At 54.1% G+C, this 23,649-nt stretch overlaps 3 protein-coding genes across 4 annotated transcripts; 2 read left to right on the forward strand and 1 right to left on the reverse strand.

Moving 5' to 3' along the window:
* LOC311162285 (acidic mammalian chitinase-like) lies at positions 1–5,579 on the reverse strand. The gene is made up of 11 exons (XM_084220562.1): positions 5,482–5,579; positions 4,939–4,968; positions 3,754–3,955; positions 3,162–3,218; positions 2,892–3,057; positions 2,664–2,788; positions 2,413–2,518; positions 1,769–1,954; positions 1,072–1,191; positions 850–991; positions 1–107 (listed from the first exon to the last, which is right to left on the reverse strand). The coding sequence occupies exons 1-10, from the start codon at positions 5,504–5,506 to the stop codon at positions 857–859; spliced, it is 1,152 nt and encodes a 383-aa protein (XP_084076688.1). The 5' UTR covers positions 5,507–5,579; the 3' UTR covers positions 1–107; positions 850–856.
* A 2,045-nt stretch (positions 5,580–7,624) lies between these two features.
* LOC311162243 (acidic mammalian chitinase-like) lies at positions 7,625–12,524 on the forward strand. Of its 2 annotated transcripts, XM_084220481.1 has the most exons (11): positions 7,626–7,808; positions 8,376–8,405; positions 9,037–9,238; positions 9,824–9,880; positions 9,981–10,146; positions 10,249–10,373; positions 10,519–10,642; positions 10,751–10,936; positions 11,159–11,278; positions 11,359–11,500; positions 12,177–12,524. In XM_084220481.1, the coding sequence occupies exons 1-11, from the start codon at positions 7,784–7,786 to the stop codon at positions 12,449–12,451; spliced, it is 1,452 nt and encodes a 483-aa protein (XP_084076607.1). In that variant the 5' UTR covers positions 7,626–7,783; the 3' UTR covers positions 12,452–12,524. The 2 variants fall into 2 exon arrangements, with proteins under 2 accessions (XP_084076608.1, XP_084076607.1); XM_084220482.1 differs by lacking the exon at positions 8,376–8,405 and having other exon boundaries at positions 7,625–7,808.
* A 7,104-nt stretch (positions 12,525–19,628) lies between these two features.
* BTG2 (BTG anti-proliferation factor 2) lies at positions 19,629–23,470 on the forward strand. Its single transcript, XM_084220493.1, has 2 exons — positions 19,629–19,828; positions 22,813–23,470. The coding sequence occupies exons 1-2, from the start codon at positions 19,675–19,677 to the stop codon at positions 23,148–23,150; spliced, it is 492 nt and encodes a 163-aa protein (XP_084076619.1). The 5' UTR covers positions 19,629–19,674; the 3' UTR covers positions 23,151–23,470.
* The last annotated feature ends 179 nt before the right edge of the window (positions 23,471–23,649 follow it).

The raw sequence follows: 23,649 nt of genomic DNA on the forward strand, positions 1-23,649 counted from the left end.
GGATCGGGATCAGGATCAGGATCAGGATCAGGATCAGGATCAGGACCGGGATCCATCACTGCAGCTCCTCCTGCTCCTCCAGCAGCTGCAGGGATGTGAGGGCTGTGCTGTGAAAAGAAATCAGGAATTCCCTTGGTGTGACAGACGGGCAATGCCACAGCTGACCCGCACAATTAAATCAAATATCAATTAAATTAAATTAAATATCACGTGTATCTGTTGGGAGAAGTTTAACAAAATAATAGTCATATTTTATAGATTTATAGTTATATTTTATAGATTTATAGTTATGCTTTATAGATCTATAGTTATGCTTTATAGATCTATAGTTATATTTTATAGATTTATAGTTATGCTTTATAAATTTATACCTATGTTTTATAGATTTATAGTTAGGTTTTATAGATTTATAGTGATGTTTTATAGATTTATAGCTATGTTTTAGAGATTTATGGTTATGTTTTTCCCCTCCCCTTGTGTTGTTATCGGGGGTGGCCTGGGTTTGGGACATTTGGGAGGGTGGGGTTGTTACCATGGCAACAGCTGATGTCCAGTTTGGATTTAAGGGCGTGATCTCCACCACTGGACAGTGAAGAAGGAGGGAATGGACAGAACTTTGGGAAGGGCTAAAGGCTTAAAAGGCAAAACCTCCATTGTGCAGACCAGGGGAAAAAATCCTTTAAAAAATCCTTTACATTTTCTCTACTCATTCTTGCGTTGTATTTTTGATAAGGTTTTAATAAACTTTTACAATTTTTTGCGAGTGAGTGAGAGATGCACTGGGGAGGGGATGATGTTTGCCGTGTCCCCTCGCCGTGCCACCCCTCTGTGTCCCCCCCTGTCACTCACAGCACGCTCACAGCCCCAGGCCCCTCTTCAGGCTGGAGATCAGGGGGTATCTGCCCTGGTGGCAGAAGTTGCCAGTGAAGTCATCCAGGTCGATGGTCCACACCATGGCTCCCCCAAAGTTGTTCTGCTTCAGCCAGTCCACCTGTGGGGAGGAAAATCCCGGTGAGCCCCCAGAACTGATCCCAGGGGAGCTCCAGCCCCATCCCAGCACAGCCCCCAGACCTTGAGGCCAAAGCTCTTGACGTTGTCGTAGCCGACCCACTCGCTGCCCTTGTAGGTGTAGGGGACATCCTGGGGGGCATCCCAGGCCTGGGTGGCTCCGGAGTTCAGGAAGGTGCAGATCTGGCAGAAAGAGGAATGGGAATGTGAGAAAGGTGAGGAAACGAAACCTGGGTGGCCCCAGAGCTCAGGAATTGCAGATCTGGGAGAAAGAGGAATGGGAGCGTGAGCCAGGTTAGGAACTCAAACCTGGCTGGCTCAGGAAGGTGCAGATCTAAGGAGAAAGAGCAGTGGGAATGTGATTCAGGTGAGGAACCCAAACCTGGGTGGCCCCAGAGCTCAGGAAGGTGCAGATGAAGGAGAAAGAGGAATGGGAATGTGATTCAGGTGAGGAACCCAAACCTGGGTGGCCCCAGAGCTCAGGAAAGTGTAGACCTGGGAGAAAGAGCAATGGGAACATGGGCCAAGTGAGGAACCCAAACCTGACTGGCGCCAGAGCTCAGGAATTGCAGATCTGGGAGAAAGAGGAATGGGAACGTGAGAAAGGTGAGGAACCCAAACATGGATGGCCCCAGAGCTCAGGAACTGCAGATCTGGGAGAAAGAGCAGTGGGAACATGGACCAGGTGAGGAATTCCGTGCTGGGCAGTGCCAGCAGTGTCCGGGCTGCCCTTGCAGGGCTGGGGGAGTCCCTCACACACCTCGTAGTAAGCCAGGAGCCCGGCCTCCCTGGTGTAGGGTCCTGCAGGGCCGGGCCCGGAGCTGGGGGCTCCGATGCCGGTGTTGGACGGGCTCTGCAGGGTGAAGCTCTTCCCGTAGGTCGGGAATCCCACCAGCAGCTTCTGGGCTGGGGCGCCGTTGTTCTTCCAGTAGTTCATGGCGTATTCCTGGAAAAGGCAGCAGGGTTCATGTAGCCATGATATCCCATGAAAAATCCTTTCCTTAGGATTTTTCCTCTTGAGAAGCTGAGAGGCCTCAGGAACAAAATGTGAACAATGATTTTCCGCTGCTCTGGAACGCAACAGGTGGATCTGGGATTGGTCTCATGTGGTGGTTTCTAATTAATGGCCAATCACAGCCCAGCTGCCTCGGACTGTTTTGGTCAGTCTGAACCTTTGTTATTCATTCCTTTTCTATTCTTAGCCAGCCTTCTGATGAAATCCTTTCTTCTATTCTTTTAGTATAGTTTTTTAATATAATATATATAATAAAATAATAAATCAGCCTTCTGAACATGGAGTCAACTTTCTCATCTCTTCCCTCATCCTGGGACCCCTGCAGTCATTGTCACAGGTTGTGGCTGTGGCGAGGGGAGCCCTGGGCCAGGGGCCCCAAAGGCACTCACAACACTGAGGGTGCTGCCGCTGCTGAACAGGGGGCTGTTCTCGCCCGTGGAGCCGTCCCAGGGCCCGTGGAAGTCGTAGGTCATGACGTGGAAGTAATCCAGGTACCTGCGGGGAGCGGGGCTCTGACCTCACCTGGGTCACCCCAGCTGGGGCTGCCACCACCCACAGCCCCTGTGCTGGGGCTCCCTCAGGGGCTTTCACGGCCAGGAACCCCCCAAATCCCACCAGGGACCCCCGGCTGGTCACTCACTTGCCCAGCTCAGCGATCTCGTAGCCAGACTGGATGGTGGAGAGCCCTCCTGCCACAGCAGCAGTGACCATCAGCCGGGGCCTGTTGGTCTGTCTGGCTTCCTGCTCGAAGGCTGTCACCAGTTCCTGAGGGACCCAAGGCACAGGAATCAGCTGGGGGCTCGGGGCTGAGGCTTTGCAGCGCTCACAGGGCAGAGCTGTGGCCAGCAGAGCCGGGAGCCGAGCCCACCTTAACCAGGACAGTGAAGAGAGCCTTGTCCTGGGCAGGGCTGCCCCTGGAGCCGGGGTATTCCCAGTCCAGGTCCAGCCCGTCGAATCCGTACTGGCGCAGGAACCTGACCACGGAGGTGATGAAGGTCTGGCGGTTCTGGGGCGTGGAGACCATGGTGGAGAACCTGGGCAGGCAGAGCGGGACCGAGGTGGGGTTGGAATCCAGCCTCTTCCCGCTTTCCCTCCCTCTCCCGGGAGCCATCGTTGGGAAGAGCTGGTTTGGACTCACTTCTGTGTGCCGAAATTCCACCCTCCGATGGCCAGCAGGGTCTTCAGGTTCCTGTTCCTGCAAGGAGGGGACGGGAACCGGAGTGAGCCCAAGGGTTTGGTGTCACCGTGGCCTTTCAGCCTGGGTCCAGTGCCCAGAGCTGCTGTCCCCATGCTCAGAGGATGGAGCTGTCCCCTAGTCCTGCCTTGGCTGTGTGTCTGTCCCTCTTCACTCAGCGTTGCTCGCCTGGAGCTGCTGTCACCGAGCTGAGAGTGAAGCACGGGGAAGGAGTGGAAAGGAGAAGAAAAGACAAGGAGGGAGCAGAGAAGGACGGGGGGGAGCAGAGAAGAACAAGGAGAGAGCAGAGAAGGGCAGAGAAGGGCACAGGAGGGAGCAGAGAAGGGCAGGGAAGGACAAGGAGGGAGCAGAGGACAGAGAAGGGCACATGAGGGAGCAGAGAAGGGCACAGGAGGGAGCAGAGAAGGGCACAGGAGGGAGCAGAGAAGGACAAGGAGGGAGCAGAGAAGGACGGGGGGGAGCAGAGAAGGGCACAGGAGGGAGCAGAGGAGGGCACAGGAGGGAGCAGAGCCCTGCTGAGGCTCCCAGCACTCACTGGTTCTTGAGGCCATTGAAGGACTTGTAGAGGGTCTCGTCGTTCCACTCGTAGGTGGTGATCTCGTTGTTGTTCATGCCGGCGAAGGCGTAGATCAGGTGGCTGCACAGGTTGGGGTCGATGTTCTCAGGGGTGTACCTGCCCTCCCCAGGCCGGTACTGGGCCCAGTTGGTGAAGTAGCAGGTCAGCACATAGGCAGTGCCTGCGGGGACACAGCGGCCATGGAGGGGACAGTGCCTGGGCACGGGCACAGCTCCTGCTCCAGACTGCCAGGCAAGATGTGTTCTGTCACCGTCTGTGCGGCTGCTGGCTCTTGTCAAGTGGGCAGTTTGCCTTATCTCTTCCACACCCACTCCTCCCTCTTGGGAACATCTGCTGATAACAGGCTGTTGAACGTCACTGCATGGCTGATAAGAGCCACAGCATCCCATTGGGAGATGTGAGCCCAGGGGGAGGAGCCAAGGATTCCTACCTGGGTATAATCTGGAGATGCTGGAATATCAGCACAGCTCTGCCCAGGGGGAGGAGCCAAGCATTCCTACCCGGGTATAATCTGGAGATTCTGGAATGTGAGCGCAGCTTCTCCACTGGATTTCCCAGAGGGACAGCAGCTGCCTCTGCCCCTGGATATTCAGAGGGAGACTCCACCCTTTTCCTCCAGGATCCCTGCTCTAGCAGAACCACCCCTGGCACTTAGGCAGGGCTGCAGCCACAATTCCAATGGCCCTGCTGCCAACAGGGTGTCAGGCTGTGTTCTGACTCTGGCAGTGTTGTTTTAGTTCACTGCATTGTTTATTTATCCTTTTTTCCTTCCCTACTAAAGAACTGGTATTTCCTGCTCCCATACTTTTTGCTCTTCATTTTAAATTCACAGTAATTCAGAGTGGTGCGGAGGGTTCCATTCTCCATTCCAGGGCAGGCTCCTGCCCTCCTCAGCAGACACTGCCTGTCCAAACCGAGCCAGCCGGGACAGAGGCAGGGGGGCCGGGCACCCTGGGGCACCGCAGGCTCCCCCAGCCCCGCAGCCCCAGCCTCCCTCCCCGGGCCGGGCAGGGCTCGCTCCCAGCCCCGGGCCCGCGGCTCCCGCCCGCTCCCGGCCCCGCCCGGTCCGGCCCGGCCCGGCCCGGGGGCAGCGCGGGGGCAGCGGCGGCTCCGGCGGGAGCGGCGCCGGCCCAGGGCACCTACCGAGCTGGGCGTTCAGCAGCAGGGCCACACCTGCGGGCACAAGGACACAACACGGGGGTCACTGCTGTCCTCGGCAACGCCAGCCTCCCCAGCGAGGCTCCGCTCCCAAGATCAGCCACCAGAGTGTCGCTAAAATTTCGCCAAGCATTTCCAGTGAAATTTGACAGACTATTTCATGTAAAAGCATAGAAAATTTCCCCAAGCATCCCAAGTAAAATTTGATCAACGATTCCAGGTGAAAGCACCGCAAAGAACCCAAACAGGTGCCAAAGGAATCATTTGGGGTTTGGGTTGAAGTCTCAAAGCACATTTCAGCTGCAGCCTGCAATCAGCTCTGTCCACGCTCAAAGCAGAACAGATCCCCAACCGCAGCAGCGCCGAAGAAGAGAAATTTCCCTCCCCAGAGGAAATTGAGAAACCTCTGAGAGAAAAGAGAGAGCAGCGTTTTTATCCCTCCAGCGCCCTGGGCAGGCAGCAGAGCTCTGTGCCAGAGCCCCCAGCCCTGCTCAGGAGGGTGCAGAGCTCCAGCCCAGCAGCACTCACCGGCGAGCAGAGTGAGCTTGGCCATCCTGACCAGACTGATGTGCTGGGGCTCTCTCCCTCTTTTATACCCTGCTCCTCTCTGCTGCCAGCCTGGGACCGGCCGGGACGGACAAACATTGCGAAACTTGGCAGAGAGCAGCGCCGCCAAACCTGACCCCAGCACAATGGGCCTGGGCTCTGCAGCTGGAGGGGTCACTGCCGAGGGGCTGTGCCACGTCCTGGTGCTGCAAGGGCAGATACAGGACGGGATCAGATTGCTGGCATTGCTCAAACGCTGCTCAGCAGCAGCTCTGTGTCCCCGCAGGGAGCCACGGCTGCAGGGCGTGCCCTTGTGCTGGCCCTGAGCCCTTCCCAGGGCTGGCACTGCCACAGCCCGGCTTTGGCCTGTGCCAGCCTCGGCTGTCCTCGGTGGCAGCGGCCCCAGGCAGGGCTGAGCGGGCTCTGCCTCCAGCCCAGCCCTGCTGGAGGCTCTGGGCTCACTCGTGGGGACAGAGGGACCTTGGTGCTCTCAGCTCAGCTGGGCTCTGCTCAGGGGGGCAGACACGAGGAGTCCCACCACTAAACAAAAACCACATCGGGTTTTTCTGAGTCATTCTCCACCTGATGAAAGAAAAATTCTTCTGTAAGAAGCTTTGTTTTTGTCATCCTCTTTCCCTAATCTCCTGACACCCATGGTCATAAGAACAAATGCTGAGAATTCCCATTTTTCCCTAAGTGAAGCCCCATCAGCTGAATGTTTCAAAATATCCTTTCCACCTTCAATTTCCATCTTCTGTCCCTATGGGGACTCCAAGCTCTCCCCCTGTGTGAGGACACTGGGGATTTCTGCCCTTTCGCCCACTCAGGAGTGGGGACATGGCTGTGTCCCTGCACTGGGAGGTTTAATTCCCTCTGGGGTGACAGGAAGGTGACTTTCCAGGAGGTCACCCAGCCTTGGATGACTGGAAGCCTGGAAAACAACCTGGTATCAGATCCTATCTGCTATCTGGTATCAGATGGTGGCTGACCTGCAGGTTAAAACCTGCCGGCCTGAGCCTTTGGTGCAGGCACAGGGTGGGATACAGCTGATAACAGGATACTCCTCAAGGAGTACTTTTCCAATGTTTTTCTGAGTTGATAAAGTCCCAGGGTACAAATTCAACCGGGATAGATCTGGAAAATCTCGCCCTCAGTGACCTCTGGAGCATTTTCAGCTCTGTTATCCAGGGAAGGTGTTTGGGTGTGGAAATGAGAGTTTGGGGCAGGCTCAAGGGCACTGAATTGGGTTCATGTGGGGGTAACAAATCTTGGAGCTTTCCTGCAGGACTTCTCCTGCCCTTCTCCTGTTCTAACAAAGGGGGTTTGCTGTGGGTTCCCTAGGAGTGCTGGGAGGTAACAAAGGGCACAAGAATTGGTCCTTGCTGAAAGAATTCCAGTTAAAAAGAGCAGACAGGGACATTCCATCTAATCCAGTGTTGGGTTGCACAGAGATTTTACCATTCTGGGCTTTTCCTGCTCCATCTTCCCTCTAAAACTCTCATCCTGCCCATTCCATGGCTGCTGGGATCACCAACACTGGAATTACCAAACCAGAGGTGTGACAAGGGTTGATGCAAACAAAGTGAATCAGAATCAGCTTCTGCTGCCTTGTCCTCCCACTTGTTCTTGTGACCATGGGTGTCAGGAGATCAGGGAAAGAGGATGACAAAAAAACAACGATTCTTGCAGAAGAATTTTTCCTTTATCAGGTGGAGAATGACACAGTAAAACCCGATGTGGTTTTTGTTTAGTGGTGGGACTCCTCGTGTCTGCCCCCCTGAGGAGAGCCCAGCTGAGCTGAGAGCACCAAGGTCCCTCTGTCCCCACGAGTGAGCCCAGAGCCTCCAGCAGGGCTGGACTGGAGGCAGAGCCCGCTCAGCCCTGCCTGGGGCCGCTGCCACCGAGGACAGCCGAGGCTGGCACAGGCCAAAGCCGGGCTGTGGCAGTGCCAGCCCTGGGAAGGGCTCAGGGCCAGCACAAGGGCACGCCCTGCAGCCGTGGCTCCCTGCGGGGACACAGAGCTGCTGCTGGGCAGCGTTTGAGCAATGCCAGCAATCTGATCCCGTCCTGTATGTGCCCTTGCAGCACCAGGACGTGGCACAGCCCCTCGGCAGTGACCCCTCCAGCTGCAGAGCCCAGCCCCATTGTGCTGGGGTCAGGTTTGGCGGCGCTGCTCTCTGCCAAGTTTCGCAATGTTTGTCCGTCCCAGCCGGTCCCAGGCTGGCAGCAGAGAGGAGCAGGGTATAAAAGAGGGAGAGAGCCCCGGCACATCAGTCTGGTCAGGATGGCCAAGCTCACTCTGCTCGCCGGTGAGTGCTGCTGGGCTGGAGCTCTGCACCCTCCTGAGCAGGGCTGGGGGCTCTGGCACAGAGCTCTGCTGCCTGCCCAGGGCGCTGGAGGGATAAAAACGCTGCTCTCTCTTTTCTCTCAGAGGTTTCTCAATTTCCTCTGGGGAGGGAAATTTCTCTTCTTTAGCACTGCTGCGGTTGGGGATCTGTTCTGCTTTGAGCGTGGACAGAGCTGATTGCAGGCTGCAACTGAAATGTGCTTTGAGACTTCAACCTAAACCCCAAATGATTCCTTAGGCACCTCTTTGCATTCTTTGCGGTGTTTTTACCTGGAATCGTTTATCAAATTTTACTTGAAATGCTTGGAGAAATTTTCTATGCTTTCACATGAAATTGTCAAATTTCACTGGAAATGCTTGGCGAAATTTTCTATGCTCTTACATGGAATTGTCTGTCAAATTTCACTGGAAATGCTTGGCGAAATTTTAGCGAAACTCTGGTGGCTGATCTTGGGAGCGGAGCCTCGCTGGGGAGGCTGGCGCTGCCGAGGACAGCAGTGACCCCCGTGTTGTGTCCTTGTGCCCGCAGGTGTGGCCCTGCTGCTGAACGCCCAGCTCGGTAGGTGCCCTGGGCCGGCGCCGCTCCCGCCGGAGCCGCCGCTGCCCCCGCGCTGCCCCCGGGCCGGGCGGGGCCGGGCGGGGCCGGGAGCGGGCGGGAGCCGCGGGCCCGGGGCTGGGAGCGAGCCCTGCCCGGCCCGGGGAGGGAGGCTGGGGCTGCGGGGCTGGGGGAGCCCGGGGTGCCCCAGGGTGCCCGGCCCCGCTGCCTCTGTCCCGGCTGGCTCGGTTTGGAAAGGCAGTGTCTGCTGAGGAGGGCAGGAGCCTGCCCTGGAATGGAGAATGGAACCCTCCCCACCCCTCTGAATTACTGTGAATTTAAAATGAAGGGCAAAAAATATGGGAGCAGGAAATAAAATAGGGAAGGGAAAAAAAGGATGAATAAACAATGCAGTGAACTAAACCAACACTGCCAGAGTCAGAACACAGCCTGACACCCTGTTGGCAGCAGTGCCATTGGAATTGTGGCTGCAGCCCTGCCACAGTGCCAGGGGTGGTTCTGCTGGAGCAGGGATCCTGGAGGAAAAGGGAGGAAGGCTGGGGTGCAGGGCTGGGGGCAGCCCAGGGTGCCCGAGGGTGCCGTGCAGGAGCTGAGCCCAGGCACTGTCCCCTCCATGGCCACTGTGTCCCCGCAGGCACTGCCTATGTGCTGACCTGCTACTTCACCAACTGGGCCCAGTACCGACCTGGCCTGGGCAAGTTCACCCCCGAAAATGTCGACCCCTGTCTGTGCAACCACCTGATCTACGCCTTCGCCGGCATGAACAACAATGAGATCACCACCTACGAGTGGAACGACGAGACCCTCTACAAGTCCTTCAATGGCCTCAAGAACCAGTGAGTGCTGGGAGCCTCAGCAGGGCTCTGCTCCCTCCTTGTCCTTCTCTGTCCTTCTCTGCTCCCTCCTGTGCCCTTCTCTGTCCTTCTCTCCTCTCTCCCTGTCCTTCTCTGCTCCCTCCTTTTCATTCTCTGCTCCCTCCTGTGCCCTTCTCTTCTCCCTCCTGTCCTTCTCTGCTCCCTTTTCATTCTCTGCTCCCTCCTTTTCCTTCTCTGCTCCCTCCTGTGCCCTTCTCCATCCTGTGCCCTTCTCTCTCCCTGTCCTTCTCTGCTCCCTCCTTTTCATTCTCTGCTCCTTCCTGTGCCCTTCTCTCCTCCCTCCTGTGCCCGTCTCTGTCCTTCTCTGCTCCCTCTTGTGTCTTTCTCCCTCCTTGTCCTTCTCTGTTCCCTCCCACTCCTTCCCATCGCTCACTCTCAGCTCGGTCACAAGGATGCTGAGTGAAGAGGGACAGAAAAACGGCCAAGGCAGGACATGGGGACAGCTCCATCCTCTGAGCCATGGGGGCAGCAGCTCAGGGGTGCTGTGGACACGCATTCTGTGATTCTGACATGCCATAACTCAGGGTCCTGCCCCTTCCCCTGCAGGAACAAGGATCTGAAGACCCTGCTGGCCATTGGAGGGTGGAATTTCGGCACAGCCAAGTGAGTTCAAGCCATGCCCTAAAGGGCAATGTGGGAAGGGGATCAGAGGAGGAAGGGGCTCCACGCAAACCCCACCTCTCATCCTGCTCTGCCTGCCCAGGTTCTCCACCATGGTCTCCACGCCCCAGAACCGCCAGACCTTCATCACCTCCGTCATCAAATTCCTGCGCCAGTACGGATTCGACGGGCTGGACCTGGACTGGGAATACCCCGGCTCCAGGGGCAGCCCTGCCCAGGACAAGGCTCTCTTCACCGTCCTGGTTAAGGTGGGCTCGGCTCCCGGCTCTGCTGGCCACAGCTCTGCCCTGTGAGCGCTGCAAAGCCTCAGCCCCGAGCCCCCAGTGATTCCTGTGCCTTGGGTCCCTCAGGAACTGGTGGCAGCCTTCGAGCAGGAAGCCAAACAGACCAACAGGCCCCGGCTCATGGTCACTGCTGCTGTGGCTGCTGGACTCTCCACCATCCAGTCTGGCTACGAGATCGCTGAGCTGGGCAAGTGAGTGACCAGCCGGGGGTCCCTGGTGGGATTTGGGGGGTTCCTGGCCATGAAAGCCCCTGAGGGAGCCCCAGCACAGCGGCTGTGGGTGGTGGCAGCCCCAGCTGGGGTGCCTCAGGTGAGGACAGAGCCCCGCTCCCCGCAGGTACCTGGATTACTTCCACGTCATGACCTACGACTTCCACGGCTCCTGGGAGAGGAACACGGGCGAGAACAGCCCCCTGTTTGCCGGCCCTGCCGACAGCGGCGACTACAAATACTTCAACGTTGTGAGTGCCTCTGTGGGGCGCTCCCGGCTCCCAGATCCTCGGGGAGACCTCCAGGAATCCGTCCCGCAAATCCCGGCAAAGATTTGAGCGGGGGCGGCTTTCTTGCAGGAATACGCCATGAATTATTGGAAGAGCAATGGTGCCCCGGCTGAGAAGCTGCTTGTGGGATTCCCCACCTATGGAAAGAGCTTCACCCTGCAGAACCCATCTGACACCTCTGTTGGAGCTCCGGCGTCCGGCCCTGGCCCCGCTGGGCCCTACACCAGGGAGGCTGGAACTCTGGCTTACTACGAGGTAGGGATGTTCCGTCACATTCCTCGCTCAAATCGCTTGAAGGAGTTGATCAGGAAGCTCTCAGGGAGTTCTCAGCGTGGCTGAGGCACGGAGCTCTCCGTGGCATCACCGGGAAGGAGTTGTGTACTCAGGGAACGGGGAAGCAGCACAGAACCAGAGGGTGAGGGCAGAGCGTGGGCTTTTCCCTTTTTGTGGATAACATTCCTGCTTCCTTCTCCTTAGATCTGCTCTCTGCTGAGCTCTGGAGCCACCCAGGCCTGGGATGCCCCCCAGGATGTCCCCTACGCCTACAAGGGCAGCGAGTGGGTCGGCTACGACAACGTCAAGAGCTTCGGCCTCAAGGTCTGGGGGCTGTCCTGGGATGGGGCTGGAGCTCCCCTGGGATCAGTTCCCGGGGCTCACCGGGGTTTTCCTCCCCACAGGTGGACTGGCTGAAGAAGAACAACTTTGGGGGAGCCATGGTGTGGGCCCTGGACATGGATGACTTCACTGGGGATTTCTGCAAGGAGGGCAAATACCCGCTGATCTCCAGCCTGAAGAAGGGCCTGGGGCTGCAGAGCGGCGGTGAGTGGCTCCAGGAGAGCAGGGGCAGCTCCCAGACGGGGGCTCCTGAAATTCCTGCTGGGGTGTGGGAGGGATGAAACGTTCTGAACCTGTTCCCACCTGAATTCCAGACTGTGCTCCCGCTCTGAGCCCCTGCCTCCCCTCACCGGGGCTCCCACCACCTCTCCTTCGTGGAGACTCCCAAGCTCCCCATGAAGGATGGGGAGGAATCAAACAGTTCCAACCCTTTCCTGCCTAAATTCCAGATTATGTCCCTGCCTCCTCCTATTTGAGTCTCCCAGCAGCAGCAGCAGCAGGAGCAGCTCCTTCGTGGAGACTCCCAAGTTCCCTGTGAAGGATGGGGAGGAATCAAACACTTCCAACCCCTTCCTGCCTAAATTCCAGACTGTGTCCCCCTCCTCCCATCACTGAGGCTCCCACCACCACCTCCAGCAGGAGCAGCTCCTTCATGGAGACTCCCAAACTCCCTGTGAAGGATGAGGAGAAATCAAACACTTCCAGCCCTTTCCTGCCTAAATTCCAGACTGTGTCCCCCTCCTCCCATCACTGAGACTCCCACCACCACCACCACCAGCTGCTTGATGGAGACCCCCAACCATCCTATGGGGGCGTGGGAGGGATGAAACACCCAGAACATTAATATAAACCTTCTCCTGCTGGAATTCTTGAATTCCAGACTGCGTTCCCCCCACTGAGCCCCTTCCTCCCGTCACCGAGGCTCCCACCACGCCCGGCGGCGGCTCCGGCGGCTCCGGCGGCTCCGGCGGCTCCGGCGGCTCCGGCGGCTCCGGCGGCTCCGGTTTCTGTGCCGGGAAACCCAACGGGATCTACGCCGACCCCAGCAACAAGAGGAACTTCTACAACTGCCTGAACGGGAACACCTTCGTGCAGAGCTGCGAGCAGGGGCTGGTCTTCGACCCGCTCTGCTCCTGCTGCAACTGGCCCCAGTGACCGCGACCCTTTCCCAGCCAATCCATCCCTCGGATTTAATTGTGTGCAATAATGATGATTAATTAAAGCTTTCTCCAAGCAATCCTCTCTGTTGTAAGTTTATTTTGGGGGTGTTTTCCTGCTCCTGGCTCTCGGGGAACCCTGGATGTGTGGCTGTTAAGATTCCCGACGGCAGGTGTCAATGTTGCCTGCGCTTCCTTCCCAGCCCTGGAGGGATTTTCCAGGAGTCTCCCGGCAATTTTGGAGAAGAAAAGGGCGGAAAGCTGAGTTGTTGTTCCTCTTTGTTCCGTCACAAACCGAGATCTGAAGAGGAATTTTTATTTTTAGCAGTTTTTAATAGGAATGGAGCACTTTGATAGGTTAAATAAAACCCAACAGGATAAAGGCAGTTTGTTTCTCCTGGGTTTTAAAGGCTGTGGGAGACATGGAATTGTGGAATCCCAGAGTGGGCTGGGTTAGAAGAGATCTTAAAGTTCATCCCATCCCACCACAGGCCGTTCTTCCTGCTTGGGACAGCCAGGGAAGCTCCTTTCCCTCTGAATCCCACCAGGTCAGTGGAGAAAAAAACCATAAACATAAATATAAATATATAGAAATAGGAATAGAAATAGGAATAGGAATATATTATATAATTTTTATAAATTATAAAGTTTATTAAAATTATATTTATAAATGTTTATAAATATATTATATAAATTATATAAATAGGAACATAAATAATTAGAAATAGGAATAGAAATAGGAATAGAAATATACGACATTAAAGATAAACAAACCACATTAAATATAAATAGTAATAGTAATAGTAAGATAAATAGTAATATATATAGAAATATAAACATATAGGAATATAAATAATTAGAAATAGGAATAGAAATAGGAATAGAAATAGGAAAAGAAATATACTACATTAAAGAGAAATAAACCATATTAAATATAAATATAAACATAAAATTAAAAAGAAATAGAAATAGAAATATAAAAATAAATTTAAAAATAAATAGAAATAGAAATAGAAATAGAAATAATAGAAATAGAAATAGAAATAGAAATAGAAATAGAAATAGAAATAGAAATAGAAATAATAGGAATAGGAATAGGAATGGCTCTACTTTCCAAGCTGTTTCCCCACTCCCAGCTCCCCGTTCCCCTGGAATTCCTCCTCTCTCCTCTCCCAGATTTCCCGTCCCAGCCCTCCCCGCTCCCTCCCTCCTTCCCAGAACCGCGGCTCTGACTCAGCCCATTGCGAACGCTGCATCCGCCCCCGCCCGGCTCCCCGGGCTCCTCTGTCCCCTCTCGTCCCCGGGGACGTTCGGGAGGACCCAGAGGAGTTTCCCGAGCATTCCGTGCCCTGTCGGTCCGTCCCGCCTTTCCCCGCTCCTCTCTCTGCTGTGACACGGCCCCAGCCCCGTCTGTGCCCGTCCTGTCCCCGAATAACCCCGGGGATGCTCTGCCGGGAGCCCGGCAGCTCCGGGATGGCTCCGGACCCCGGCTCGGGGACCTCGGCACGGAGTCAGACACACCTGAGCCTTGGGTTTGAGCCACGGGAGCGATTCCAGCTCGGTGTGAGGGGGGACAGCCGCAGGGGTTTGAGTGGAGCGATGGTGAGTGTGTCACAGGGGGGAAAACGGAATTTTGGGGGTTTAGAACGGGGGTTCAGGAGGCAGGATGGAGGAATCTGGGTGTGTCCTCTCCTTCTTCTTCTCCTTCTCCTTCCTCTTCTTCCTCTTCTTCTCCTTCCTCATCTTCTTCTTCCTCTTCTCCTTCTCCTTCTCCTTCTTCCTCTTCTTCTTCCTCCTCCTCTTCTTCTCCTTCCTTTTCTTCTTCCTCTCCTCCTTCCTCTTCTTCTCCTTCCTCTCCTTCCTCTCCTTCTTCTTCTTCTTCTTCTTCTTCTTCTTCTTCTTCTTCTTCTTCTTCTTCTTCTTCTTCTTCTTCCTCTCCTTCTTCTTCTTCCTCTTCTCCTTCTTCCTTTTCTCCTTCCTCTCCTTCTTCTTCTCCTTCTTCCTCTCCTCCTTCTCCTTCCTCTTCTCCTTCTTCCTCCTCCTCTTCTTCTCCTTCCTTTTCTTCTTCCTCTCCTCCTTCTTCTTCTTCTCCTTCCTCTCCTTCTTCTTCTTCTTCTTCTTCTCCTTCTTCCTCTTCTTCTTCTTCTTCTTCTTCTTCTTCTTCTCCTCCTCCTTCCTCTTCTTCTTCTTCCTCTCCTTCTTCTCCTTCTTCTCCTCCTCCTTCTCTTTCCCCCACAAATAAAGGGTTTTGAGGGCCCTGATCCTGAGCTGGGGATCAATAAATCACAAAAATCCCCCACAAATAAAGGGCTCTGAGGCTCCTGATCCCTGCTCAGGGGTTGTTCCCAGTTGGGATCAGGGATATTGGGGATGGGAATGGCCCAGCAGAGCAGGGAAAATAAAAATCCCCCACAGATAAAGGGTTCTGAGAGCCCTGATCCTGAACTGGGGATCAATAAATCACAAAAATAAAGGGCTCCAAGGCTCCTGATCCTGAGCTGGGGATCAATAAATCACAAAAATCCCCCCCAGATGTCTCCAGGGCTCTCCCCTCCCTCTGCCCTTCCCAGGATCACCCCATGGCCGTGCCCTTGGAGCAATCAGAGCTTTAAAAGGGGCTCAAATTCCAGCCTCCCACTCCCTCCTCATCCTCAGGGCAGCTCCTGAGCTGCTCTCACAGCCCCCAAAGGCCTCTGGAGCAGGAAGAAAACAGCTAAAAATATCTCCCACCCCCTCACCCTGCTGGATCCAGAGCCCTGGAGGGTTTTCCTTGGCCTCTGGCCATGTTTGTCAGCCATAAATGAGATTTTTTTTCTCTTTATTCCAGCTGTGCTCCAAGCGCTCTGCTCAGGAATTCCAGCTCTGAGCTCCTCAAATCTCCCCCTTTTTGAGGCCTTTTATTTTTAATTTTTGAGGGGTTTTTTTGCCCCCACCCCCTGTGAGGGTTCATTAATTAAGGGGAGGAAAAAGCTGGGAATGGGAATTGCTCCACAGCAAGGCCTGAGGGGCAGGAGTCAGCTGGGGGAAGAAGGGAATAAGGGAAAAAAACCCCAAAAAACCAAATTTCCCTTTGGGGTGGTGTTTTGGGGTAGGGGAGAGGGTAGAGGTAAACCACAGGGATTTGATGGATTTTAGAAGCCGTGAAATTCCTTCATTTTCCCTGTGGATTCCCTGGAATTCCCTGATTTTCCCTGTGGATTCCCTAAGAATTCCCAGATTTTCCCCGTGGAGCAGAGGGTGATGCTCAGAATTTCCTCACCCCTTTTCTCCCTTGCTCCAAGCACAGCCAGGGTAAATCCACAGGAATTTTTAAGGATTTTAGAAGCCATGAATTTTTTTTTTAATGGATTTTAGAAGCCATGAAATTCCCTGATTTTCCCTGTGGATTCCCTGAAATTCCCAGATTTTTCCTGAGGAGCAGAGGGTGATGCTCAGAATTTCCTCATCCCTTTTCTCTCCTTGCTCCAAACACAGCCAGGGTAAATCCACAGGGATTTCAAGGATTTCAGAAGCCATGAAATTTTTTATAAAATGGATTTTCGAAGCCATTAAATTCCCTGATTTTCCCTGTGGATTCCCTAAAAATTCCCTGATTTTCCCCGTGGAAACGCTTCCTCAAGAGAAAGAAAAATATTCTGCTGAGCAGAGTAGGGGGATAAAAAACCCAAAAAACCCTGGAGTGTTTATCCCTGGAGCTGAGAGTGCTGAGCTGCTGTTCCCAAATCCCAGATTCCCAAAAAAGGGCCGCGCTTCCCTCGCCCCGCCGACGTCAGCTCCAAACAAATGACGTGGGAGGAAAAGCTGCCAGGAGGGCTGGGGAGAACAGCCGGGCTGGGAAGGTGGAATTCCAGGATTCCAGCCCCAGGAATGGGCTGGGAGGGGGGAATCCAGCCTGGCAGAGGGAGAGATGCAGTCCAGGGAATCTGGGAAAAAATGGGGAATATCCGGCAGAAAATTGGGAATTGTGAGTGGGAAACAGATCCTGGTCCGTGTCCCTGTTTTGGTTTCTTCCCTGTGGGAGAAATAAAGGATTGGGAAATAGGAGAGGGTGTCAGGGATGTCTGGAAGTCGGGAAGGAGTGGGAGGGAATCTGGGAAAAAATAGGGAATATCTGGCAGAAAATTGGGAATTGTCAGTGGAAAACAGATTCTGTTCCAGGTCTCAGTTTTGTTTTCTTCCCTTTGGGAGAAATAAAGGATTGGGAAATAGGAGAGGGGAGAGGAACATCCAGGGATGTCTGGAATGGGGGCTGAATCCAGCCTGGAAGTGGGGAAGGAGTGGGAGAGATCCAGCCCAGGGATGGAAAAATCCACATAACCAAATGATCAATTATTAGTTTGGAAGGGAAAATAATCCGATTATCAGTTCTTAATTAAATAGTTTAGTCTTAAAAGACCTTATAAAAAGGTCTTTTTATAGAAAAATAGTTAACCAGTTTTTAACCAGTTTTACTTTCCTAATAAAATCCAAAACTCACAGGGCTGTTTCACTCATAAAAAACAATAAACACCTAAATCCAAACATCTCAAACACCTTCAGTCCCAGCCTCAAAAAACAAACACACCCTCAAAAGCTCCTCCCCCTCGAAATATTCCCAATTTCTGCCTTCATCCCTTCATTTCCATGCCGGTTTTTAATTCATTTCCCTTAATTCATTCATTCATTCATTCATTTCCCTTAATTAATTCATTCAATTCCCTTAAAAATCCCCTCAGGTTTTCCCTGCTCTGCTGACCTGAGCTCTGCTGAGGGAATTACAAATTCTATCCCCAAAAAAAAACCCTTGAGGGGGATAAAAGGGTGGGAGACAAACCCCACCCAGGGAGGTTTGGATGGAAAATTTGGTTTATTTCCAGCCAAGGCCGGCCTGGGGACGGAGATCAGGGCTGAGGTCACTTTAAGCCCCGCTCAGGAAAGCTGAACTGGGGGCTCAGCCTGACTCCAGAGCTATTTTAAACCCAGGGAGGATGAAGGGTTTATTTCAGGGCTCTTTGGTTCCTCCAGCTGGGCCCAAAATGCCATTAAATCATTAAAAAATCCTTTATTTTAATGAGCAGGAATTGATGGGTGCGAACCAGAGGGGGTGGGATGATCCACACCCATTTTAAACCCTTTTATTTTAATTTTTTTGGGGTTTTTTTTTGCTGGAAGGGTGGGATGAGCTGGGCTGTCCCAGCAGAGTTGCCTGGGTGTTCCGTGGGATTGGGGGGATGCAGCCTCAGAACTGGGATTTACTGGGATTAGAGGGGCTGGGATGGGGCAGAGCAGCCTGGGAGGGCTCAGGGGGATCCCTCACCCAAAATGAACCAAAAAAGGCAATTCTGGGAGTGAAAAATGTGTGTGAATGTATCAGTAGGAGTATGAAATATGTATTCTAGAAGTATAGATATAGTCCAGAAATATAAAATATAAAAGAAGTATAAAAGAAGTATAAAATTATAAAAAAGAAGTATAAAAGTATATCAAAGAAGTATAAAATTATATCAAAGAAGTATAAAATTATAAAAAAGAAGTATAAAGTTATATCAAAGAAGTATAAAATTATATCAAAGAAGTATAAAAATTTTAGGTTTTGTCTCTTTAAGAAAGAAAAAGTTGTAGGGGGAAGTGTTTGTTCTAATTCTTATGACTCTTTTAGTTAGTGTTAAGGAATTTTTGTTCTAGTTCTTATTCCTCTTTCTTTCAGTTCTTATTCCTCTTTCTTTTAGTTAGTGTTATTATTATTATTATTATTATTATTATTATTATCATTATCATTATCACTATCACTATCACTATTATTATTATCATGATTAGTTTTTAATTTTATTATTTTTATTATTTTTATTATTTTTATTATTTTTATTATTTTTATTTTTATGTTATCCCCCTAAATGACAGCAGATATTCGTTCAGGCCAGGAGATGCTTTACCAATCCTAACTGGATTTGGGGAGATTACACACTTTAATAAATCCAATTTTTAAGAGATCAGGGTTATATATTAAAAAATAAAATAAAATAAAATTTCATGCAACATAAGGCCCATTTAAAAAATAAAAATAAAATAAAACCCAGTGATCCATGAGAGATTTCCTGAGCCACAGCATCACCCTCGTGCTGCTCATTCCCACCAGCCTCCTCCTGTTCCCACCTGCGCTGTCCCTGTCCCCCTGTCCCTGTCCCTGTCCCCCTGTCCTGTCCCTGTCCCCCTGTCCCTGTCCTGTCCCTGTGTCTCGTCCCTGTCCCCCTGTCCCTGTCCTGTCCCTGTCCCTGTCCCTCTGTCCCTGTCCCCCTGTCCCTGTCCCCGTGTCCCTGTCCCCCTGTCCCTCTGTCCCTGTCCTGTCCCCCTGTCCTGTCCCCGTCCTGTCCCTGTCCCCCTGTCCTGTCCCTGTCCCCCTGTCCCGTCCCTGTCCCTCTGTCCCTGTCCTGTCCCTGTCCCCCTGTCCCTCTGTCCCCCTGTTCCCCTGTCCCTGTCCCCCTGTCCTGTCCCCCTGTCGTGTCCCTGTCCCTGTCCCCCTGTCCCTGTCCCCCTGTCCCTGTCCCCCTGTCCCTGTCCCTGTCCCCCTGTCCCTGTCCCCCTGTCGCTGTCCCTGTCCTGTCTCCCAGTCCTGTCCCTGTCCTGTCCCTGTCCCTCTGTCCCTGTCCTGTCCCTCTGTCCCTGTCCCTCTGTCCCTGTCCTGTCCCTGTCCCTGTCCCGTCCCTGTCCCCGTCCCCGTCCCCCTGTCCCTGTCCCCCTGTCCCTGTCCCCCTGTCCCTGTCCCATCTCTGTCCTGTCCCCCTGTCCTGTCCCTGTCCTGTCCCCCTGTCCCTGTCCTGTCCCCCTGTCCCCCTGTCCTGTCCCTGTCCCCCTGTCCCTGTCCCTCTGTCCCTGTCCTGTCCCTGTCCCCCTGTCCTGTCCCTCTGTCCCTGTCCTATCTCTGTCCCTGTCCCTATCCCGTCCCCCTGTCCTGTCCCTGTCCCCCTGTCCCCCCCCGTTCCCCCCGCTCCTCCCCCGGTAACCGCCCCCCCCCCGCTCCACCCCCGCGCTGTGACGTCACCGCGCTGAGCTCAGCCGCTATTCCCATCCCTCCGCATTTGCATTCCCTCATTTGCATACGCCGCGGCCAATTGGAACGCCGCGGCCGCGCCGTGACGTCACGCGCGAGCCCCCCTATATAAGCCGCGGGCGCGGCGGGCGCCGCCAGTCCGGAGCGCCGCGGAGCCGCCGAGAGGTCGCGGGTGTCGCCGCGTCCCCGCCGGGATGAGCCACAGCCACCGCCGCGGCCCGCGGGCCGACATGGTGCCCGAGATCGCCGCCGCCGTGGGCTTCGTGTCCGGCCTGCTGCGGACGCGGGGCTGCGTCAGCGAGCAGCAGCTGCAGGTGTTCAGCGGGGCGCTGCGGGAGGCGCTCACAGGTGAGCTCGGGGCGAGGGAGCCCGCTGGTGGCCGGGCTCGTCTGGTGGCCCTCGGGGCCGGGGGGACGCTGGGGTGCCCCTTTCGTGTGCCTTCCAGGACCTGGCGGCTCTTTTGAGTGCCCGCTGTGCTCCTTCCAGGACCTGGTGTCCTTTTTAGTGCCGTCTGTGCTCCTTCCGGGTCCTGGTGGCCCTTTGAGTGCCCCCCATGGTGGTGCGAGGACACCCACGGTGTCCTTTCGAGTGCCCCTTGTGCTCCTTCCAGGACCTGGTGGTCCTTTTAGTGCCCCCTGTGCTCCTTCCAGGACCTGCTGTCTCTCCCGAGTGCCCCCGGTTGTTGCTCCGAGGGACCTGGTGTCCCTCCCGTCTTGGTCCCGAGACGTGGTGTCCCCTCCGAGTGGCCCCGGTGTCACTGCTGGGTCCTGCTGTCCCCTCGGGGTTGCCCTCCGTGTTCCTTCCAGGACCTGACGTCCCTTCCCGTGTCGCTCCCGGGGCGTGGTGTCCCCTCCCGAGTGCCCCCGTTGTTCCCCCGTGGGTGCCCTCGGTGTCCCCTCGGCTCGGGGGGCACCCTCGGGGCTGTCCGGTGCCATTCCCGCTGCCGGCTGTCCCTTTGTCCCTTTGTGTCCCGGCTCTCCCTCCCGGGGCTGTGCAGACACCGGTGCCAGGTCCGTACCCGGTGCCGCCGGTGCCACCCGTGCCCGGTGCCAGGTCCCTGCCGTGCCCGGTGTCACCCGTGCCGGTGCCAGGTCCGTGCCAGGTCCGTGCCCAGTGCTACCGGTGCCAGGTCCGTGCCCAGTGCTACCGGTGCCACCTGTGTCCGGTGCCAGGTCCCTGCCGTGCCCGGTGCCACCGGTGCCACCTGTGCCCGGTGCCAGGTCCTTGCCCTGCCGATGCCACCCGTGCCCGGTGCCACTGGTGCCAGGTCCGTGCCGTGCCCGGTGCCACTGGTGCCAGGTCCGTTCCGGTGCCCGGTGCCAGGTCCGTGCCGTGCCCGGTGCCAGCCGTTCCGGTGCCAGGTCCGTGCCCGGTGCCGCCGGTGCCGCCGCGCCTGGCGCTCCCTGGGCGGAGCGCGGTCCCTCCCTGCGGCCCGGGGCTGTTATCAGCCGCAGGGAGGGGTGGCCGGGCTGCGATAAGGGACGGCAGAGCGCTGAGCCGGCTCCGGGTGGGACGGGGCAGCTTTGGGGTGCCCTATCTGCCCCCAGCACCCCCAACCCCTGGCATTGTCCTGCTGGGCTGTTTTGGGGTGGAACTGAAGCGTTTTGGGGTGGGCAGTGGAGCTCTGGCAGCGATTCCCTCTCCCTGCCCCCCTTGGAAAAGGGATTTGGGTCCTGTTTGGTACAGAACTTAGGCACGGTTTAATTCCGGCTCTGCCCGGTTTAGTTCCGGCTCTGCCCGGTTCCTGTTGTGCTCCCAGCGTCCAGGGAGGCTCTGCCCAGGTGTTGGTTGGGATTTCACCTTTAAACCCCAAATTTAGCAGCAGCTAAAGGGCCTAAACCCCACCTGCCTGCTGGGGAGGAGCCCTACAAACACCTCTGAGAAACCCTTCAAAGGGTTTTCTTTAGGATTTCACCTTTAAACCCTGAATTTAATGGTAGCTAAAGGGCCTAAACCCCACCTGCCTGCTGGGGAGGAGCACTACAAACACCTCTGGTTCCCTGAGAGACCCTTCAAAGGGTGTTCTTTAGGATTTCACCTTTAAACCCCAAATTTAGTAGCAGCTCAAGTCCCTAAACCTCACCTGCCTGCTGGCAAAGAGCCTTACTTGGGACACCCTTTCTCACTGGGTTTTCTTTAGGATTTGGCCTTTAAACTCTGAACTTAAACCCCACCTACTTTTGGGACACCCTTTCTCACATCTCTTTTCCCTCCCCAGAGCACTACAGACACCACTGGGAATCCCTTCAAAGGATTTTATTTAGGATTTCACCTTTTCCCTCTAATTCAGTGATATCTAAAGCCCCTAAACCCCTCACTCACATCTCTTTTCCCCTCCCCAGAGCACTACAGACACCCCTGAGGCATCCTTAAAAGGATTTTATTTAGGATTTGGCCTTTTCGCTCAAATTCAGTGATATCTAAAGTCACTTAACCCCTTCCTCACTGCTCTTTTCCCTCCCCAGAGCACCACAGACACCACTGTGACACCTTTCAAAGGGTTTTCTTTAGGATTTGACCTTTTAACTCTAATTTAATGGTATCCAAAGTCCCTAAACCCCTTCCTCACTGCTGTTTTTCCCTCCCAGAGCGCTACAGACACCACTGTGACACCTTTCCAAGGGTTTTCTTTAGGATTTCACCTTTAAACCCCAAATTTAGTGTTATCAAAAGTCCCTAAACCCCTCACTCACATCTCTTTTTCCCCCCCAAGAGCACTACAGACACCACTGCAGCATCCTTAAAAGGATTTTATTTAGGATTTCACCTTTTCTCTCTAATTTAGTGGTATCCAAAGTCATTTAACCCCTTCCTCACCACTGTTTTTCTCCCCCCAGAGCACTACAGACACCACTGGGAATCCCTTGAAAGGGTTTTCTTTAGGATTTCACCATTTCTCTCTAATTTAATGGTATCCAAAGTCCCTAAACCCCTCGCTCACCTTTCTTTTTCCCTCCCCAGAGCACCACAGACACCACTGGGAATCCCTTGAAAGGGTTCTCTTTAGGATTTCACCATTTCTCTCTAATTTAGTGATATCTAAAGTCACTTAACCCCTTCCTCACTGCTGTTTTTCCCTCCCCAGAGCACTACAGACACCACTGTGACACCCTTAAAAGGATTTTATTTAGGATTTCACCTTTTCTCTCTAATTTAATGGTATCCAAAGTCACTTAACCCCTTCCTCACTGCTGTTTTTCCCTCCCAGAGCACTACAAACACCACTGTGACACCCTTAAAAGGATTTTATTTAGGATTTCACCTTTTCTCTCTAATTCAATGGTATCCAAAGTCACTTAACCCCTTCCTCACCGCTGTTTTTCCCTCCCCAGAGCACTACAGACACCACTGGTTCCCCGAGAAACCCTCCAAAGGCTCCGGCTACCGCTGCATCCGCGTCAACCAGCGGCTGGACCCGCTGCTGAGCCGGGCGGCGGGGCAGGGCGGGCTGGCGGTGCCGCAGCTGCTGGCGCTGCTGCCGCGCGAGCTGACGCTCTGGGTGGATCCCTTCGAGGTCTCCTACCGCATCGGCGAGGACGGCTCCATCTGCGTCCTCTACCAGGCCGCCCAGCCCGCCGGCACCTACGGGGGGATGCTCACCTGCAAGAACCAGATGATGCTGGGCCGGAGCAATCCGTCGAAAAGCTACATCATGACTGTCTCCAGTTAAAAAAGGAAAACGACCCGAAAAACTACCCCCCCCCACCAAAAAAAAAGCCAAAAAACACGACAAAACCGAAAAAACAAAAAAATTTTTTTTTCTCCTCCTTGTCCTTACACAGGCTACTGTAATACCTCGAGCTGAGGATTCTATTTTTAAGATGAAGAGCTATTTATATTTTTTAAAAAAAAACCTCAAGAAAATCCAAAATTAAAATTTTGGGCGCTGCCCCCGAGCCGAGGCGACGCCCCAGGTGCCTTTTCTAAAGCTGTTGCAGGCTTGTGAGTTCTTTTTTTTATATTATTGTTATTATTAATTATTAATTATTATTATTATTGCTGTTGTTGTTGTTGTTATTGTGAAGCTGAGATCTGCCTAATGGTGATTTTGGGGCTGGCTTTGCTCATCTTGCAGTGGGGGATGAGGGGGTGAAGCCAGACTGGCTGCGATGTCACCTTGTCACCACCACCCTGTTGTCACCTTTGCTGCTCCTGCAGTGCTGGATTTG

The sequence above is a fragment of the Fringilla coelebs genome (assembly GCF_963513975.1).
Source record: "Fringilla coelebs genome assembly, chromosome: 23".
NCBI lineage: Eukaryota > Metazoa > Chordata > Aves > Passeriformes > Fringillidae > Fringilla > Fringilla coelebs.